The sequence below is a fragment of the Vombatus ursinus genome, unplaced genomic scaffold (genome assembly GCF_900497805.2).
Source record: "Vombatus ursinus unplaced genomic scaffold, bare-nosed wombat genome assembly UNPS02014825.1, whole genome shotgun sequence".
NCBI lineage: Eukaryota > Metazoa > Chordata > Mammalia > Diprotodontia > Vombatidae > Vombatus > Vombatus ursinus.
The window spans coordinates 9,255,874-9,276,848 of record NW_020954603.1 but is presented as its reverse complement, the minus strand read 5'-3'; the positions used below and the strand labels follow the sequence as shown (position 1 = coordinate 9,276,848).

Here is a 20,975-nt window from a genome sequence, read left to right as displayed (position 1 = left end):
GTGACTTTGGGCAAGTCCTCTGACTTCTCTGGGGCCTCACTTTCCTCATCTGTAGATGGAGGATTAGACTAATGGCCTCTGGGTCCCCTCCAGTTCTAAATCTGAACCAAAGTGGTTCAGATTCCCAAGTGGGAAATGCTGCCTGGATTGCACTGTGCGTCCTGTGGCCCAGCCTCGGGGATTTTCACTTACTGCTTCTTGGCAGTAAACGCAGTGTGTCGTAGAGGTGCGGAAGCTAGAAACCCCTGTAAGGCAGCTTCTATAACCTCTTCCTGAACAAGCCCTCCATTTGTTTCTCAATGTAGAGAAACGTTTTCAAAAAGAGGATTTAAAATACGTACCCACTCATCTTTGAAAAATCCCCGCTGGTGGGGAAGGAGCATAAACAGAACTTTCTCAGTAACAAAGTTTCCGTGGAATAGGAGGTTGTTTTCTAATTTTGAGTGTTATTATTTCAAAGTCATATTATCAATATCGTGCAAATGATAATAAGAATACTAATATCTCAGATGAACCAGATTATAAGCCTTCTTCTTGTGGTATTTTTGTTGTTATTTGTAACTGAATTTAGAGCTGTCCCCATGGTAACTTAAACTGGGTAGAAGGAAATATAAGAATCTCTACCTGACCTGTACTGCAGACGTGTGACATGCAGTAGAAGGACAAGTCTTTTAGCAAATAAGGAACAGCATTTGCCTTGAATAGAAAGAGCATCTGGTTTGTTTTGTGTATGAAACATCATAGAAGCTGAAGAAAATGATGTCAAGTTCATTCTAAAACATAAAACCCCTCTTAGCAAAGCAAATGCACGTGTTTTATGAGGAAATCTAAACCCATCACTTTAGAAGTACTTGGACTCCTAGTCAGAAAGACCTGTTAATGTGTGTAAGATGTTACTGACACCCTGAAAGGCCTTCACCATACGGAATACCCTCAGTGATAGGTGGTCTGAGAAGTTGGCAGGGGAAGGAGGTGAGGACTTGCTCCTTCACTCTTAGAAACGTAGTGGGGAGGCAGGTGGGGAAGCTTGTGTTTAATAACTTAAAACTGGGCTAAGACTTTTGGAACCACCTGTGGAAATCATGCTGGACTCCTTAGGAATAATTGGAGAAAGGCAGTGTGGTGCAGTGGACAGAGCACAAGCTTGACAGTCAGAGGGGCTGGGGCGCCCTCTGCCTCTGAGCCCGGCTCTCCCAGTAACCTTAGGCAGATCACTTCATTTCCCTGGGCCTTCATTTACTCCACCGTGATATGAGGGGGTTGGACGAGGTAGCCTCAGAGAGTGTCTTCCAGCTCCAGAGTAGGACTTTAATCCCATGATCCACTTAAACAAGTCGTCACACCCTTATCTTTTTTGGAAAAATAAAATAAAACAAAGCTTTTATCTGACGTGAAAGGAGAAATGTAATTTCCTTTTACCCCTATTTCTTCAGCATGTCTTGGAACGCTGTCCTCATGACATATATATCTGAAAATCTAAGTTATGTCTCGGTTAAATTTTCCTCAGTTGTATTGATGGTCCTGGTTACATGCCACCCACCTGTATGGCTACACCCCGGAAGAGCCCATCTCCAGGATCTCTAAATCTGAGCTTCTTCTTTGTGGCCACAACTCCCCTTCTACCTTCTACTGATCCTGCTCATTATCCTTATCAAGGTTTTTGGTCCCTTGACTTTGCTAAAGGAAAGCTCCAGGTTGGAAAGGGATCCCCAGTGACAGCTATTCCTCCCTCGGTTTTCCCAGTCTTGAGTTATCGCCCAGCTCCCTGACTTGCTCATCTCCTTCACTGAGGGGCCTGAGGACACTGTCAGCACTACAGCTGTCCCCTAGGAACACTCCTGTCTCTCCCTTCCCTGCCTTGGCTTGGATAGATTAACATCTTTCCACTTGGGTTAGCACACCCAAGATTGAAATTTTTCAAAAGTAGCTTGACTTGGAAACTAAAGAAAAAAGGAAACAGAGTCCTATAGCAGAAAAAAAATGAATCAAGAGAGCCCTTAGATGGTATCTGAAGATTGGTTTCCCAAGGTTATCGTAAGGTAATTACATTCTAGCCCCAGATGGTTAGCTTTATTGGCATGATTTATATGTAGGTCATTTACTCCCCCTTCCTGGTTCTTGCCTCAGTTCTGCCCTTTTGGGTCATCCTTCAGCGTCCTTACAGACTCTTCTGAAACTTGCCTGAACAGCTCTCGACCAACAGCTAGTCATCAAACCTCAACCTCCTGTCTCTTTATCTCACAATTTCTGTGAATCTTTACTTGTCCTTCCCTCCTTTCTCAGAAGAACTAACCCTTCTCATCCCTTACAAGACTCACTTTTCTGGATTCTCTCCCACTTCCTAAGAGTCCTTGTTTCTCAAGGCTCTTTCCTCCTTTTTTGTGTCTTCAGTGTTTCCCTCTCCATCCTTTCTACAAGCATGCCCAGGTAGGGGTATATGAAGGAATTTACTCTGCGGGTCTTAGAAATAGAATAACCAAGGGATCAGTAGAAGGGGAAGAATGAGGCCCAGGTATTCCCGGTGGGACAGAATGTGGCTATGGCCCTGTACTCTTGTCTTCCCCCAAACTCCCAGCCTTTTCTTGAGTTAAAGCCTACATTTGCTGACACATTTCTCAACAGAGTAATCATATTTTCTCTCCCCTGCTCTCCCTTCCACCCCTACTGAAAAAGGGTCCTTCCTCTGATCCACCTTTTAAAAGATAAGTAGGGCCACTGTTCTCCCAGCTACAATTCTTTCTGATTACTCCCTCTCCCGTGCTAGCCACTTAGTTGCTACAGCCTGTGGCTTTTTGCTCAACAGTGTTTTGGGGATCCATCTCTTCCCTGAGATAGTATTATCATGGCCAACACCCTAGCTTAGGCCCTGACTATCTTTTGCCTGGACTATTTCTGTTGTCTCTTGGCAGGTTCCTACTTAGAATCTTCTCTTTCTTCCCAGAACTTAGCACAGTGCCTGGCTCATAGTAGGTTCTTAATAAATGCTAGTTGACTGACTGACCCCTTGCCCAGGTCAGTCCCTCCTGTATACTACAACCATATTTATTTTCCTAAAACACAACTTTCATTGTCAGTTCCATGTCCAAAAATACTCAGTGACTTCCCAATGCCTGCTGAGTAATGTTCATATTTTTTGCTGACATCGAAGGTCTAGCCTCATCTTACCTTTCTAGCCTGTTTGCCAGAGTGCACACCAAACTGGACTACTCTACCTATCCTTTGCTTTCTAGCTTTGATGGCTTTGTTATATATTGCCCTGTTAAAACCTCCTTGTCCTTTAGAACCCAGTTCAAATGCTGCTTCTTCCACGAAGCTTCTCTCGATGACTCCAGCTGTCAACGTCTTCCTTCTTCGATCTTCCATAGCATTGTATGTCCTCTCATGGGGCTTATGTTCTACCTGATATATAATCCCTTCCACAAGATTGTAAGCTTTTAGAGGAAAGAATCTAGGTCTTACTCATCCCCCTCAGTAAATCTGTATTGAATGAATAAGTTGAATTTGTTGATTGGCTATTCGGGATTTCATTATTCTTTACCAGTAACTACTCTTTGTTTTTATCAAACCTCTGTTGGTGAAGAAGGAAAGCTTTGTTGGTGTGAACAAGCTTGTAAGAGTGGTGCCTTTTATTTTACCCCTTGGTGAATTGAGGACCAGACGGTGCTTAGAGAAAGCAAAGAAACTTGAGAAGGCTCTCTACTCAATAATATTTCTCTCCACATTTTACCATTTGGGTAAAAGAGGTTCTACTTTGTGAATTCAGTCTCATTCATGCCTGAATGTCAGTTGCTTTATGCACCTGTGGCTTCAGTGCCTGGTAGTTTGGCTAGAGGGAAGAAGGTATCAGACAATTCTAATACTTGGGGGAGGGGAAATAAGAAACTTTGGATCCTAGAGAATCAATCTTCTGACAGGATTAAGGTACAAAGATGAAGTGAGGAAGAAAAGTATAAACTCTTACTTTCACAGTGACTTTCCTTTTGTTTTTCTCTATTCCTCCATCTTTACTGTAGCTTCTTAAAGACTCCCTTATTTGTAAGGACTTCCAAAACCTACAACCTTACGAGTGTTGCTATCAGCCCCTTGTTGTTGTAATTTCACCACAGTAAAATCAGGCCTCCAGGTGATCATTTCATAGTTGGGATAGAGTTTTTAAATTTTACAGCAAGATTACCTTTCTGACTGTTGGTATCTGCCTCTATTACCTCTACGGTTTCATTTTGTTGGTAAAGTAAGCGTTTTCAGAATATGCCTGCTACTGTATCATAGTAGGACTTACACACTTTTATTCATCCTTTGCCAATAGTTCATTAGTATACTTTCTTTTATCCTTATTTTGATTTGGTCTGGTTTTGCTCTTCTGCAATCCACTTTGGGACTCCCATTTTTGAGTCATTTCAAAAGCAGGTTAGGGAGTTTTCTCATCCCACAGACCCATTTGGTGTTAGTGTTTGTTCCTTTTTACATCTAAATACTTGTCCCACCTCCAACTGCTTTTTTTTCTCTCCAACCAATGATACCCAACATCAACTACATGTTAAATCTTAAAATTATAGAGCCTTAGAGATCCTCTAGCCCATTATTTCTAGTTTTACAGTACAGATGGCCTAGAACAGGAATTCCTGATTATTTTATGTCAGAGACCTCTTTGACTGGTATTAGAGTCTGATGAAGCCTATGGACCCCTTTTCAGGATCATGTTTTTAAAATGCACAAAAATAAAATATATCAGCTTACAAGAGAGACCAATTATAGTGAAATACAATTATCAAAATATTAAAAAAAAAAGTTGACGAATTCCCAGATTAAGAACCCCTGCCTTAGAATATAATTAAAATCAACCAATATTTATTAATACCTGGTGCATATATACATATATATATATTTATATCAGAATATAAGACTTGATGTCTGCCTTTAAGGAGTTTACAATCTAATAGGGAAGTTAAACATGGAGAGAGTTAAAAAGCAATAAAATATTTAAATAACAGTTTAAGACAAAAGATATTATAAGGCACTTCATGATTTTTTCAGAAAATAGTTCAGAGGTGAGAGAGTTCATTTTATTCTGAAGCTATCAGAGAAGGTTTATAGAAGTGGCATTTGAACAGGGTTCGAAGAGGAAGGGAGAGAGTGCCTTCCTTTCCTATACTTCTCAATAATTGCTATACCAATAAGCTCCTTAAGCACAAGAACAAGTTTGTATTTTTTCTTTGTATTCCCAGAAACTGTTAGAGTACTTGGTGTACAGTGAATGCTTTGTAAATATTCATTAATCAGGTATTTATTAAACAATTATTATGTGTGCTAGGCACTGTGGTTGGTTTAATATACATACCCATATATATATTTGTATGTTTAGATACACATGCCATATACACACGTACGTACACACAAATTTCTAAAGGGGGGGAAAAAGAGTAGCGATGGGGGATGAGGATAGACTTGTTTTAGTAGGTAGCACTTAAAACTGAGCTTTAGAGGATTTTAGGAATTCTGTGAGGCAAATGTAGGAGAAAGAGTGAGTGCATTCCAGGCTCAGGTGATAATCTAGGCAATAGGTTCCCAAAGTGAGTGGTGCCACCCCCTGGGGGGCGATGGACCGATAAAAGGGGGTGGTAGTAGCCTCGGTGCAATTGGGGGGCATTGAATAAAAATAAGGGGGCAGTGGAAGCATAAGGAAAGAAGAGGAGAGAAGAAAATTTTGAAAAACCATTTGTACATGTTTCATCTATTATGTGAGAGAGTTAAAGTTGTAGTGATTACATTATTTTCCAAATAAACACAAAAGATGCAAGTTATAACCACTCAGTGGTCAAGTCTGCTGACCGGTCTTAACAAACAAGTGTTGGCAGGCAAACGTGTCACGCATTGTCCAGAAGTCCAGCATGCATCGGCAGGAATATGTGTATGTGATGACTTGTTTACAGAATGATACAATACGGTTACATGACACAATGTTGTATCATCAAAATTTCAATGCAGGAAAAGCCCACAAATTTACAATAAATTATTAAATCTAAGATGTGTCATTTTAAATATATATATATATATGTTGAAGGGTTAAAGAAAGTAGATTTCCAGGGAGGTGCTGAGAAATTTTTTTTTTGTAAAGGGGGCAGTAGGTCAAATAAGTTTGGGAATCGCTGCCTAAGCAAAGACACAGGTAGGAAATAGAATATTGTGTACAAGGAGCAGCAAAGGGAGCCATTTTTGCTGGATCATAGAGCATGTGAAGAGAAAAAAAGGTATGATAAACCTGAAAATACAGACTAGAATTAAAATTGTGGCATTTAGAACCCTTAACACTGGAACTTGAGTTACATACCCTAGAGATGATTGGGAACCACTAGTGTTTTTTGAGCAGAGAACTGACCTGTACTTGAGAAATATCAGTTTGGCATTTTCTACAAAGGAAGATAGAATGGAGAAGGGGGAGGCTGGAGGCTGCAAGATTAATTAGGAGGCTATTATAATAAATGAAATAGGAGGTGATGAAGGCCAGAATAAGTGTTAAGAGCACAGAATAAGATGCAGGAAATGTGGCTGTAGACTTGACCAGATTTGGCAACTGAGTGGATCATCCAATCAACAAGCGTTTATTAAGTATCTAAGGGTGTGTGTGTGTGTGTGTGTGTGTGTGTGTGTGTGTGTGTGTGTGTGTATGAGAGAGAGAGAGAGAATGGATTTGGAGTCAGAGGATGTGGTTTCAAGTCTTGACTGCTGCTGTCACCCATGTGACCTTTGGGAAGACACTTAACTTCTCTGACCAGTTTCCTCATCTTTAAATGAGGGGGGAGGGGTAACTTGGATGACCTGTAAGTTCTCTTTAAGCTCTCAATACATGTTCTATTATTGTGACCTAATTGAATTCTTTAGAAGCAGAAAAGCTCATAATCGTTAGGGGTCAGCAGGAACCAGGGATCCTCCTCTTGGGATAATTTATTGGCATTCTTTTAGCATACTGACTGTGTTGCCTGATTTCTTTCTTTCTCTTTTTCTTTTTTTGTTTTTTGTTTTTTGCTAGGCATTAGGGTTTAGTTACTTGCCCAAGGTCTGAGGCCGGATTTGAACTCAGGTCCTCCTGACTCCAGGGCCAGTACTCTATCCATTGCACCACCTAGCTGCCCCTTAGTCTGGTCATTTTAAACACCAGTAATTAAGGAGTAAAAAAAAAAATTCTAAAAAAAAGTTGCAATTCCCATGGAAAGTATAGAAGTGAACATCTTAGGAAATTAAGAATGTTTGGTTTTGATTACTGTTGATTTTTTTTCTTTATTACGAGTACTCTTCGGCCGTAGGATACTTGATTTTGGCATTTAGTGGAAAGTTAGATTTTCATTTTAACTGGAAGTTGTGTTGCATTATTTTTAGTTTAACAGATCCTTGGATATGTTAAATGAGTCCATGTGTCTTCATTACTATAAGAGCTACATATCCTAACTCTTACATCTTTTTTAATGTTTATTTTTGTATATTTCTAACATTTATAGTTTGATATTTTTGTTTGCATTTGTAATTATAATTTCTGATTGTGCTGGAAGTTTTCATTAGGCCAAGAGTCCAAGTGCAAATTAAAATTTACTTCTGAATAGCATAATTAAAATGAGTAGATTAGACTTTAAACCGTTTGTATTTATGTTATGAAGTCTCCTTAGCCATGTGAAAAGTGCCAAGGGCTTACAGATGGACCTTCAGCTTGCTTTCGGTTTCTTAAATAAGAAATTGACCTGCCGGTCTGGCCCTTTCCTCTGATTCAGTGGAGATGTTGTCCCCTGTCTCTCACAAGGAGAAGTCTTTACCATGCTTTACTGTGTTGTATAAAGTTATATGTGAATGCTGATAATTGATTGGTACATCACCTTCTAAATACTTTTCTGTCTCTGTCTTTATCACAGACCTCCGGATCTTCAGCTGCTAAAGGAAGGACAGAGGTATGGTTGAATCCGGATCCCTTCTGTACAGTACAGCCGTGGTTTGAAACCTCGGCAGTAAAGCAGGTGATAGGAGCTCTTTGATTTCCTGTGCTGATGCATTGTGGAAGGGCCCCATTGTACCCACACAATGAAATGCTGGACCTGTCGAGCTTTTTCTTTTGTGTTGCCCCAGCAGTATGGTTTGTTCTGTATGATTTAGTGCGCAGCTGCTCCTACCTGGGAAGTCTTAATTGACCTGTTGAAATCTGCCACAAACATAACCCCTGCTTTTTCCATCCTGTGTACTGTAGGTCTTTGTTAAATAGATTGGTCCAATTATATGTGTTGAAAGGTTTTTAAAAATCTAAATTTACAGTATTTAAAGTTAGGGATTTGCCAGTTATGTAATTTATTTGAAATAATGTTTTAGATTCCTGGATTTTGTTTTCTTTAATCTTTGATCATTTTCCTCACCAGGGTATGGCCGCTTTTTAGTGTCTCTCTTACTTACCATCCTGTTCCTTGCATGACCTCCTGACCTCCCCACCCTCAAAAAAAAGAACAATCCTGGTTGGTTATTAGTCACCACCTAGGGGTTAGATAGATGGAGATTGAGTGGGTTAGAGATCTTTATCTATTCATGTGTAGCTGTAACATGGAATTTTAAAGTAATATAGAAAAACATGACTGCCACCTCCCAGCTGAAGATTTTTGTATCGATTACTGAACTATGAAAGGTGAAGTGATTCTAGATTTCACCAAATTATACTCACTTATTTTTCCTCTGACCTCAGACATAGTCATAGCATGGTTTGGTGATAAATTATGACTAAAAAGTATATTCCTGGCTCTCCTTCTCTGCAAAAACAGCACCTCCTCTCAAGGAAAAAACAGCCACCCAACAACAAACTCAACAGTTCTTAATCTCTCTCTCAGATCTCATCCAAAATTTCAAAAACACAGGAAGAAAATGTCTCCTTTTGTTATTGGCATTACTGTCAGATTCTGAGATTTGTTTTATTTGCCTTTCTCTAGCTCTTACTTTTGAGGGGTTTTTGTTTTTGTTTTTGTTTTTTGACTGGACCCGTGGTTTCATTGGTGTTGGAAATGCCTGGAAAGGAAACTCCCTCTATGGATGCAGGTTGGCACATTTATCCTGCCTTGAGCACGGGTGAAAGATGACACAATCCTCAGAGGGTCACATGGCGAGTGGGGCAGAGGCTGGAATAAAGCCAGTCCTGGTTACTCCAAGGCCAGCTTTTGAGCTGCGGCCCCATGCTATCTTTCACTGTACGGTAAAACAGGCCTTAATTACCTCCTCTTCCTTATAACTTTTCTATTTCCTCAGCTGTGGTGGTCAGATCATCTTTTGTGTGTCTGAATTACCCATGAAAGTATATGGCATTTTCTACTCACCATAGTCTTCATTTTAGTTTTTTTAAGTTTAAATGAAGTGTTTCTGATATTTTTATTTTTTGTGAAACTAGTAATTAGAGTCTCCAAGGTGAAAACCGAAAGAAATTCTATAAAAGTTTTAATAGGAGCAGTTTCAAAATAAACTGTATCCCAGTACTCATTGAAAAGCACATAGATTAACATGTTAAGTCTTGGCCATGTCTTGGCATGTAATTCAAAACTCTTTTCTTTTGAAAACTGCGAAATGGCAGCAGCTCAGCCTGCTTTGCTGTGTGTCTCTTCTTTCTTCTTTCCCCCCCCCCCCCCCAGTGGTCATTCTGGTGAAGAAGTCAGGTTGTGTAACGAGGCTGTGAAGACATCGGACATTGAGAATCCTGACCGGTCGAGAAGCCAGGATGAGTCTGGGTCCTCCAGCAGCCACAGCCACAGTAGCAGCGAGGATGAGCAAGGATTTGTTTCCTCCCTTCTACCAGGAAACAAACCAAATGCAACCCCTGGAAGGCAGCAGCCGTATCCAAGAAGCATCCTGAAAAAGAGGCCTGGCCGGAAAACAAACTCCAGACACCACGACAAAGACCTGCTGGCCGAAGATGTGGCCGCGCAGTTGAGCAGGTGTACACTGGATAGCCTGGAGAAAGTGAGCGCTTGTGCCCTTTGTGTTCAAGAGGAGAATACCTGTGTTTCACCAGGTTTTTCCTCAGAAAAATCAAAAGCCTTGGAGAATTCTGAAGATGGTTGTGGTAGTTCACAGATAGCTCTGGTAGGCATAAGCAAACAAGGAGCAGAACGTTTTAGGAGGAAATTTGCAAAGTTGAATCAGCATGCCCTGTCAGGTTCCAGTGCCCTCCAGGTGGATCCTGCTGCAGCTAAAGCAGGCTTGTTTCAAGCCCTCAAGGAGACTTTGGTGGAGTGGAAGACACAAGAAACGTTGAAGTTTTTATATGGCAAGAACTATGTCCCTGTCCCTGTGACAGCCTCTCCACCGATTCCTCAGGCTGCGGATAAAGAAAAAGACGGGGCGACCCTGCTTCCAGGGATGGAGAGTCACATATCTGCTGCTGGACGGGTGTCTCAGAACACCCTGGATCAGTCTCTGCCGTTCAGTGGCTTAGGGGCCGCCGTTCACCCTCTGCCAAGTTACGAGAGCCTCAGAAAAGAAACTGAAGCATTGAATTTAAGGATCAGGGAGTTCTGTAGAGGAAAATATATTTTGGATGAGGAGTCCCCCAAAGCAGAAACTACAGACAAGGTATGTCTTAACTCATGGTATCAGGTATGGGGAAGGGAGGGAGGAATTTAAGAGAATATGGTTTCTTCCTCTTTTTTTTTTTTTTTTTTTTGTTCCTTCAGCTTAAAGATTATCTCCACAACAGTAACACTCCTGGACCCCTAGAGTGCTGTCTTTTTAGCCCTTTTAAATCTAGCTGAACCTTGCTTGTTTCTGCCCCTAGGTCATGCTGGTAGCTGCCCCAAAGAGCTCCAGGAAAGTTCCTGCCTTGTGGCAATGAACAGCCTGCCATGATTCTGTTTGCTGTTTTGTTTTTTTTTTAAGGCAGTTGGGGTTAAGTGACTTGCCCAGGGTCACACAGCTAGTAAATGTCAAGTGTTTGGTCTGAGGCTGGATTTGAACTCAGTTCCTCCTGACTTCAGGGCCGGTGCTCTATCCACTGCGCCACCTAGCTGCCCCTGTTTGCAGTTTTCATAAATGATGGGGCTGTTGTTCTACTCTGTAGGGATGGCCCAGAAAGGCAGGGCAAAGTTTCAGTCAGGAGCAAAGTTTCCCATGTAGTAAGATCTCAGAGGGGGCTTTTTAAATTCTGTTCTTCTTTCACGTGCATCAGTCAGTTAGATTTCGGGAATGGGTCGGATCATTTAGTTGAATGTTAAATATGAGCTTAACTTTATTCATCTATAAGACTCAAAATATAGCAGAAATGGCAGTTCTAGCTTTAAAACTGGGAGAATTTTGGAGAAAATTATGTTCTGTGTAACATAAATTATAGGAGAATCATAGAGCATCTCAGATCTGCCACAGACTTACTACATGGCCTCAGGCAATTCACCCAACCTTCGAAGGGTCCCAGTGCTCTCATCTGTTCTGTGGAGGAGTTGAACTCAATATCTTAAGTCTCTACCAGCTATAACTTTTTTTTGTAGGGCTGTGGCTATGAGAAGATGGATTGGGAAATGAACTGTCAGTCAACATGAAGGGCTGGATTATTTTATCTTGAATTTTACCACAAAAATCTTTTTCATTACTAGGAATTTTCTAAGTCAAATTTAGGAATGTGTACATAGTTATTGGAAAAAGAATTTTATTCAAAATTTAGGAATAAATTTTATTTTCATAAATGGTATCCTGGCCTCATGCTTGAGAATACAGAAATGTTCTTGTATAGCAAGCATGACTTTTGTGCTAAAATGGGAGAGACACTGATGCCCAGCAGATATGTGAAGGTGGAAGGACCTTGGCTGATGTTAGTGTCGCTGTTTATCTTTGACGAAGATGGTTTTGAGCCCCATGAAGATGAATAAAGTAGTTCTTGATATTGGGAACTTTTATAGTCATCATTTTATTAAAAATTGGTTTTTTAAAATGTTATCCTTAGTTCTAAAACTATCAACTTTGGATTAAGAAAAATACTGTCTTTTAAATTTGTGGTGATTCTCCATTCTTTAAAATAAGAAATAAAATCACATTTCTTCTTTGTTTTTTACAAATGTGATTCAGGGTGATCCCACCTTTCCTCTCATAGATTCAAGTTCTCAGAACCAGATTAGAAGACGCATTGTACTTGAAAAATTGACAAAAGTGTAAGTATATAATAATTTTAGAAATTTTATGAGAATTTTGAGACTTGACAGTTAATATTATTATATTCAGCTATTCTGAAAAATAATTTTAGGGATGCCATATAGATTCCTTCAACTATGAAATAGTCCATTAATTGAAACTTGGGTGGATTTTTATAATGTTAGTGGGGAGGGGAAGATACTATATGGGAGTCACAAAATTAAGTGGGAAATTAAGATTAGGTAAGTAGAGAACTGATTTCCTGGGAACTGCTACACTTAAGTAGAAAAATAAAATAGCTTAGATTTTAGCATCTTTGACTCCTGAATGAGAAAGTATTTCCATTCAAACACTGATCTGTGGTAGACATGTTATACATTGCAATTTCTCAAGTGTGGCTTTTAAAAAATTGCTATAAAAACCAAGTCTTAACTGTTTTCATCAGTTGATAACACAAACAGACAGAGAGCTAGCTTATGGTCAACACTGGAATCTTTAGCTCCAAGTTTTCCTTTTTCCTGAGAGCCTTAGAATTGTGGTTTTAATACAGGAGACCTTAAAAATCATGCAGTTTGCCCCCTCCTCCATTTCTGGCTTCCTCTAAAGGAAAATATTCATTATCATTAGAATTAGCCTGGTCAGGAACATTTAGGATCACTTCTTTATTGGAGATAGCTCCTGATGTTGGAGCTGCTTTGGCTTCTCTTCTTAAAAAAGGCTTGTGGGGGCAGCTAGGTGGTGCAGTGGATAGAGCACCGGCCCTGGAGTCGAGAGGACCTGAGTTCAAATCTGGCCTCAGACACTTGACACTTACTAGCTGTATGACCCTGGGCAAGTCACTTAACCCCAACTGCCTAACCCAAAAAAAACAAGTGAGTCACCTCTCTAGAGCTATGATGACAACTGCCATCCAGTCATTTAAAGAACCGTCCAGCCCTCATTTTGATACTCCATAGAGTTATCCCCAGAAGTACCGTTTGACCCAAGGTTTCTTTTTGGGACTTGTTTTTGGGGTGATGTTTATGCAAGAGAACTAATGTTTGGGCTGTGTAGAATTCAGGCACGCTCACTTCTGAGCATTGTTAGACTTTTAAGCAACCTTTGTATAAAACAAAGGAAGTTTCAAAAGTGTAGTTTGAGAAGGCAGTTATTTGACTTTTTTAAAAATTTATTTATTTTTAGTTTTCAACATTTACTTCCACAAGATTTTGAGTTCCAAATTTTCACCCCATCTCGCCCCTCCCCCCATCCCAAGATGGCATGCATTCTGAATACCCCTTCCCCTAGTCTGCTATCCCTGCTGTCTTTCCCCCCATTCCCCTTCTTTTTTCCTATAGGGCAGGATAGATTTCTGTACCCCATTTCCTGTATTCTTATTTCCCAGTTCATGTGAAAACATTTTTTTTTAAACATGTGTTTTTAAAACTTTGGGTTCTAAATTTTCTCCCTTCCTCCCTCCCCACCTACCCTCATTGAAAAGGCAAGCAACTCAATATAGGTTATACATGTGCAGTTATGCAAAACACTTCCATAGTAGTCATGTTGTGAAAAACTAACTCTATTTCCCTTAATCCTATCCCACTCCCCCTCCCCCCCATTTATTCTATTCTTTCTTTTGACCCTGTCCCTCCTCAGAAGTGTTTGCTTCTGGTTACCCCCTCTCCCAATCTGCCCTCATCTCTATTATTCCCCTGTTCTTTTGTCCCCTTCTCCCCCTATTTTCCTGTAGGGTAAGACAGATTTCCATACCCAATTGAGTGTGTATGTTATTCCCTCCTTAAGTCAAATCCTACGAGAATAAGATTCACTCATTCCCTCTCACTTTACCTTGTTTCCCCTCCACTATAAAAGCCTTTTTCTTTTCTGTTTTTTGTGAGATAATTGACCCCGTTCTACCTCTCCCTTTCTCCTTCTCCCAATATAATCCTCTCTCACCCCTTAATTTTATTCTCCAGATATGACCCCTTCATCTTCAACTCACCCTGTGCCCTCTATCTCTCTATCTGTTTCTATCTCTATCTCTATCTATATACATACATATAATTTTTTCCCTCCAACTACCCTAATACTGACAAAGGTCTCATGAGTTATAAATATCATCTTTTCATGCAGGAATGTAAACAGTTCAACCTTAATAAGTCTCTTATGATTTCTCTTTCCTGTTTACCTCTTCATATTCCACTAGAGTCTTGTATTTGAAAGTCATATTTTCTATTCAGCTCTGGTCTTTTCATCAAGAGTGCTTGAAAGTCCTCTATTTCACTGAATGACCATTTTTTCCCCTGAAGGATTATATTCAGCTTTGCTGGGTAGGTGATTCTTGGTTGTAATCCTATCTCCTTTGCCCTCTAGAATATTATATTCCATGCCCTGCGGTCCCTTAATGTAGAAGCAGCTAAATCTTGTGTTATCCTGATTGTGTTTCCACAATACTTGAATTGTTTCTTTCTGGCTGCTTGTAATATTTTCTCCTTGACCTTAAAAAAAATGTTTCTAAGTGAAAGCTAAAATTGTCTTATTTACCAAATCTTCATTTTTGATTTGACATCGCACACATTATTTGTTGGGAAGAAGGTGTGTCATATCGATATTTCAGTTCAACGATTTTTTTTGGTAGGGTTGGGAGGTTGAGGGTGGGGGTTGGTGAGAATTGAAAGAGGACCAGACCCACGATTTCATGGTTGCAAGGAGCCCTTGGTGAGGAGATTGTATGAGTTGGTTAAGTAGTAAATAGACTTTTCTGCATATATGTAAATTTGTTTTCAAGAAATACTGTTTTCAAAAATAGCCCAGATCTCCTGTTTATATGCACAGGGAAAACATTTGAGAGTGTCAACCAGCCATTTTTCTTTAAATCTGTGTACTTAGATGTAGACTATCTCTGTCTGATTAAACAGAAACAGTGTGGTATGGCTTCCTTCCACAGTTGTCCAAGGCATGTCTCCCAGAAGCACACTTTGTAGTTGTAGTCAGTTGTGTCTTAGTTAATGAAAATTGACATTTATTTTATTGAAGGAATTCTATTCCTCTTACGTTTTTTTTTTTCTGCAACAGAATGGTAGAAGAATGAGCCATACTGGGAGGCCATTAGCAAATCACATGTGCTTAAAACGAGAATTGGGGACAGAAAAAAGAGAAAGTGGAAGGCCCACCGGCAGCCATGGTGGCCTCAGTGGTAGCCTTGATTTTTGTGTCAGGATAGAGACTGTGTCCCCTGGATGCCTGACAGTTTCAAGAACCAGTTCCTGCCTTGACTTTGTTTTCTCCTTCTCTCACGTGTGTCTCCCCTATACCTCTTGGTTTTCCTCCACCAAAAAACCTGGAAGTCAAGAAATGAGAAACATGGTCAGAATGTGCCAAATCCTGGCCAAGTGGCTTCCAGCCTGCCTCTGTCCTTCTGCGATCACTTTGTGACCCTCCTGGAAAGCAGATTGGCTTGTCACTGTCAGCCACGTCCTGGTGACGGTCCTCCCCAGTCACAGAACCTAAATGTTGCCATGTGTCTCGGTTAAATCATGAAAGCATTATGGGAACATTGTAGAATTACCTATAGATAAAACAGGCATAGACTCATTCTACTTACAAATTACAGAAGTATATCTAGAACTGGGAAAATATTTTAAAAAGAAAGTAATTGAAGCATTTTTGTTATTATTTTCAGATTGCCAGGAATCTTGGGTCCTCTTCAGGTTGCATTGAGTGATATCTACACTGAACTTAAAAATCTTGTCCAGACTTTTAGGTTAGTATCAAATATAATAAAGTTTTTTTTTTCCCTACTTTGACCTTACAATCAGCAGCTTACAAGAAATTCTGATTTGTAAAGAAAACACTTGGAGATTGGCTGGAAATTTAGATTTCAACACGACCCTGAGAAATGAGGCCTGGGGAAAACTTACAAGGAAGCAAAGAAAACATGGACAGCTCTGAACACAATGTATAGTATTTATTATAGACACTTTCTTGAAATGGAAATTTATTGCTGTATATTTTGAATCCTCTCACGTTCTGCTGTGCACATGGAAATGCTTTTTTTTTCTTTTCTTATTTTGTATTTAAGTTTATAATATGTTTTTCTTATTGTGTATTTAAGTTTTAGAAACTAAAAAAACTTAAAAAAGAAATGAGACTTGGGGATGACAAGACTAAAGGAATCCTCATAAGAATGCAATCATTTTGACCCATCTCACATTTCTAGGATACCTTACTACCAGAAGGAAGCACTAAGGCTTCAGACATTCATAAGACAAGGCATTACTGCTGTTCTAGAGATTTTGAAGAGTCCCTCCCTAAATTAATCGTCTTCCTCTCCTGCCCTCCCAAATCATTTCTTCCTCCTGACTTTCTTATTTTTGTCAGTAATGCCACAGCCAGTCACAAGATCTGAAATCTCATTGTCCTCCTTGACTCCTTTCTTTTCCTTCTCCCCACATTTATCCAGTCAATTTCTAAGCCTTCTTTTTCTTTTGATCTTCATGATCTCTCTTATGCCTGTCTCCTCCAGTCTCTTCCCGTTGTCACCACCCCCAGGTCAGGTCCTCATTATCCTTTGTGGACAATATGTTGACAAGGTTTTGACCTTCCAAAGTCCAGTCTGCATTTGCTCCTGCCAGTGTAACTGAAAAGAAGGCTTTGGGGTCCGGGGTCTTGACTTAGAATTCCAACTCACTCCCTTGTTACCTGTGTGGTCTGGGGTTCATCTCCCCCTCTCTGAGCTTCTAGATCAGGAGTCTGTGCTCAGCTCCTTTTTATGATCTGTGTCACCCCCTTACAACCACTGAATGCTTCTTGTCCAAATAAAGTCTGAGCTTTATTGGACATTTCAGGACCAACATTTAGCCCCAACCCATGTTTCAGTTATTAAAATAATAATAATAATAATAATAACAAAAACTAGCTCTGTTTAGCACTTTACAGTTTGCAGAGGGCTCTTTTTACGTGTTACCCCATGCGGTAGGTGCTATGAGTCTCCATTTAAATCTGAGGAGACTGAACCGGGGAGAGGAGAGAGGTGATATGCCCAGGGTCGCATGGCTGATGACTTTATTCTGCTTCTGGGTGTCCTGACTCCAGGTCCAACACAGTCAGTGGTTGTAAAGGATCCACCTTGTGGGTGCAAGGCCCAGGGAGGTGCGCAAGGCCCGGGGCTCGGCTCTGGAGACACAGACAAGAACGAGGTGGTCCCAGCCCTCAAGCAACAGAATCATCAGCAAACACACACATTCCAGTGTGTGGAGCCGTGCACTTCTGCTGCAGTGAGGTTTTTAAGTGGGTCTTAAAAGGGGGTAACAAAATGTCCTTGTTTATGCTTGCTTCTGAAGGTCTGTGTATTTTTTTAGGCTTCAGTGATGCACTTTTCTTTCTTCTCTGTGTTTCATCTTGGTTACTTCCTGCTAACTCTTACTCCCCACATTGCCTCCACCCCAGAGAAGCCCTTCCTTGTAACAGATAACTCTACTCACGAAAAGCAGATCAGTGCATAGCTGAGTTCAGTAATGGAGGGCTCATTCCATCCCACTAGGCTGTCGCCTCTTAGCCAAGTGGTTCTTTGTTCTTGGGGTCTCGAGCTAGAACTCTGGGCTCCATATTCCCAACCTGGTGTTTCAGTTTTTCTTCCTGACTCTGCTGCATTCATCTCCTCAGGAAGACAAAGCTCCCCTTCCACTCAAACCTTGATCTGTAAGGAGAAGACTTTTCAATATCGATCCCTTCCAGGCTTGCAATTCTGGGATGATAGAGTGGGCTCCCCTTCATGAGATGCCTTCCTTTCTTCCTTTCTTCCCCCCTCCTTCCCTCTCTCCATCCCTCCATCCTTCCTCCCTCCCTCCATTCTTCTTTCCTTCCTTCCTTCCCTCCCTTTCTCCCTCCCTCCGTTACTCCCTTCCTTTCCAGGGTGACCTACTGCTGAGCAGGATCTGTAGGGAATTCCTGTCTAGGTACAGGCTGAACTGTGTCCCCTGATGTTCTTTCAGTTCTCATACTGTGGAAGTCGTGCTGGATTGGTGATCTGAGGTGATCTGAGTTCAAGTCTTGTCTCTGTCATTTATTAACCTTGTGACGTTGGGCAAATCACTCTCCACTTCTGGGCCCTTCATGACTGCTGAAGGTTCTTCAAGCTCTTAAGTTTTAATAGCTTAAAACTGCACAAGATTTTTGAGATGCCCCATATTATCTTGTGAGATTCTGTTTTCCTGATATATTCGGTTTTGGCTAGTTTCATCAAGGAATAACTTGAAACCAAGAAAAAAAAAGTTGATATACAGCAATATATAGGCCCTTGGGCTATAAAATGTTTGGTTTTAGTCAACAAATGTTAGTCACTATTGGGGACTGGGTTGGAGAGAAATGTTTTTTAGAAGTACAAAATAAGATTCTTGTCTTCGAGGTTACATTCTAATTGGGGAGATAAGTTTAACACATACAATAATGAAGAAGTGCTATAATAATGTACATTTTTGTAAGTTTGCAAAGCATTTTATATATATTATTTTATTTGATCCTCAATTGTGAGGATCAGATAACCCTGAGGAAGGTGCTATTGCCCCATTTTATAAATGAGGAAACTGAGGCTAAGAGTAGGTAAGTGACTCGTGGTGACGTAGCTAGTGAGAGTCTGAGGCTCCATCCACTAATACTAGCGTGTATGGTGCAGATAAAGCACTGTTGGAGGTCAGTGGTTCCTGCTGTGATCACATAGATTTGGAATCCTAACTCATTTCTCAGTAATAAGCTGAGCCGTCACTGTTTCTTTACATGTGCACACTTGGAATATAGCTAAATCTATGGAGAAAACTGTGGTGCTTAACTGTTGATGTGCCCTGGTTTGTATACTCAGCTATATTTGAGATTGCTTCAAAGAAGCTTCCTTTCATGCATTAGAAGGTCAGAGTCTACCAGCGGAAAGCCAGTTGAACTAATAGCAAATCTTAGCAAAATTAGAGTAAAATCAAAACTTACGTTTTTAGCTGATCTGAGCTTCACTTTGGAAGGCCTGAGTCCAGTGGGTAGCGAACTGGAAGGCATGGTGTGCACCAAGGACCTGTAAGCTTGTTTTAACCAGAGTCATGGCCATTGCATGCACATTTCCACAGGGGCAGAAATGAAGAAAAGGAAACGGTCAAAATGGGATTGCATTCCCAGGCTAAAGCAAAAGGCCATGAATGACAAGAGGAAATGGGAGAGGGGACAGCTCAGAATTAAAGAGGAAATTGTTTCTTTTAAATTCTTGCTTTAAATTGGCAACCCATTTTTCATGGCCTTTCTGTAGAAGATAAGTTTATTAAAGTGTATGCTTGTTTTAATAAATATCTTTGAGCAAAAGCAAAAATGGTTATAGAATAGTTGTCTCCAGATGTGAGGGACATTCTAATCAAGTGGCCTGTAGTGTGTGCCCCAGGTAGTGGTTTCTGAATTCCATAAACGTTTCCAGGTTCCTGTCACACCTGTCAGATTCAGTCCCATGTAATAAGTACAGTAACTGAGACATCAATGTATCTAATCAAATCTTGGTACAAATTTTGAAACATGGCTCCTCCTCTTTGTGGTCCTACACCTCCTCTGATGTGCTTACTTTATGTAATAAAAGCAGCCTTTTCCTTCCTTTTCTAACATATCAGTCCCTTCCATTTTAGTTGCAAATTATTTAATTTGGGTAAAAACAAGGTAAAACATGAGTCAGCCACGTCTTTTACCAGCAACTAACCTATTTTTAAATGTTTTGGGGAAATTTTTCTTCTGAGACCTTTGCATAAACAGATCAGCTTGTATCTAACAATAGTTGCCTGGATTGTTTTCTCTAAAGGACCGTTTACCTGGGGATTTAGTTAGAATTGCTTAGAATGACTCATTCTTTTGGAAGACTGTGCTGGATCTAGCTTGCTGCCTGGCTTTGAGGTCTTCCAGACTCATCTCCTTCTGGAAGTTAGCCCTGCCACAGATGTGTGTATCTGTTCCTAGGCTGACTCCTTTGCAAGTAACAGATTGATAACATTGACTAGTGTTGAGACCTTGCCAATCAATACAGGCACTGGGGAAGAGTTCATTGACACCAATAACCGTATTTCTCCATTTGAGTCTAAGAACGATTGCTTCTTGAGCTCGGATCAATAGGAGACCTTGTAAAGCATAAGCCTGAAGCCGCTTTCTGTGTTCTATGAAGAGCCTTTCCCCAGTGGCTCAGAGCTGTCTTTTCCACTAGGTTTCAGCACAGCAGATTAAGTGGAATTTTACATGTGATTTACCTGTCAGAGTGTTTCCATCAGAAGGTTCTTAGTAATGTTTGTTGCTGTCATCAGGATTCATCAAGACATTTTTCTAATCTATTTAGTTTCAGGACAGAAAGCATTTAGGCTTTTTTAGAAGACATTTTTAGCAATTATAATTGTATTTGGGAGCTGAAAGTACCTGTACTTTTTAGCCATTTATTTCAAATTCTACAACTTCGTTTATTGAATGATACAACACAACTAATCTAATCATTTAATAACCATTAAGTTCATTGCTGCTACTGCAAAGGAAAAGTTAAACAATTTGCCCACACACACTACCCCTGAAAATACTACATCTTGAACATTTATGTAATCTTAAAATGATTTTAAAAAGTCTTTAGGAAATTTAAGAACAGGGAAAGGGAGTTATGCTTACCTGTTTTTGTAATTTATTCTGCACGTTTAAACCTCTGGGTACTTTTTCTTTGTTTCTTTTTAAATTACTGTCAACCCAGCATCTCTAACAAACACATACATGTTCCTTTTCTATTACTTGCCCACACATTAAGAAACTATTTTAGGAAAGAAACTGATAAGCTGGAATGCATCCAGCAGATAGCAGCCAAGAGGATGAAGGAACTG

At 40.2% G+C, this 20,975-nt stretch overlaps 1 protein-coding gene across 4 annotated transcripts in view; it reads left to right on the top strand.

Moving 5' to 3' along the window:
* RPAP2 (RNA polymerase II associated protein 2) overlaps positions 1 to 20,975 on the top strand; it is a 91,677-nt gene that overhangs the window by 12,990 nt on the left and 57,712 nt on the right. For all 4 annotated transcript variants that reach the window (XM_027838040.1, XM_027838042.1, XM_027838038.1 and 1 more), the window contains exons 7-10: positions 7,899 to 7,934; positions 9,642 to 10,581; positions 12,064 to 12,146; positions 15,788 to 15,868. In XM_027838040.1, coding sequence (XP_027693841.1) covers positions 7,899 to 7,934; positions 9,642 to 10,581; positions 12,064 to 12,146; positions 15,788 to 15,868 — 1,140 coding nt within the window. The remainder of the gene's footprint in view (positions 1 to 7,898; positions 7,935 to 9,641; positions 10,582 to 12,063; positions 12,147 to 15,787; positions 15,869 to 20,975) is intronic.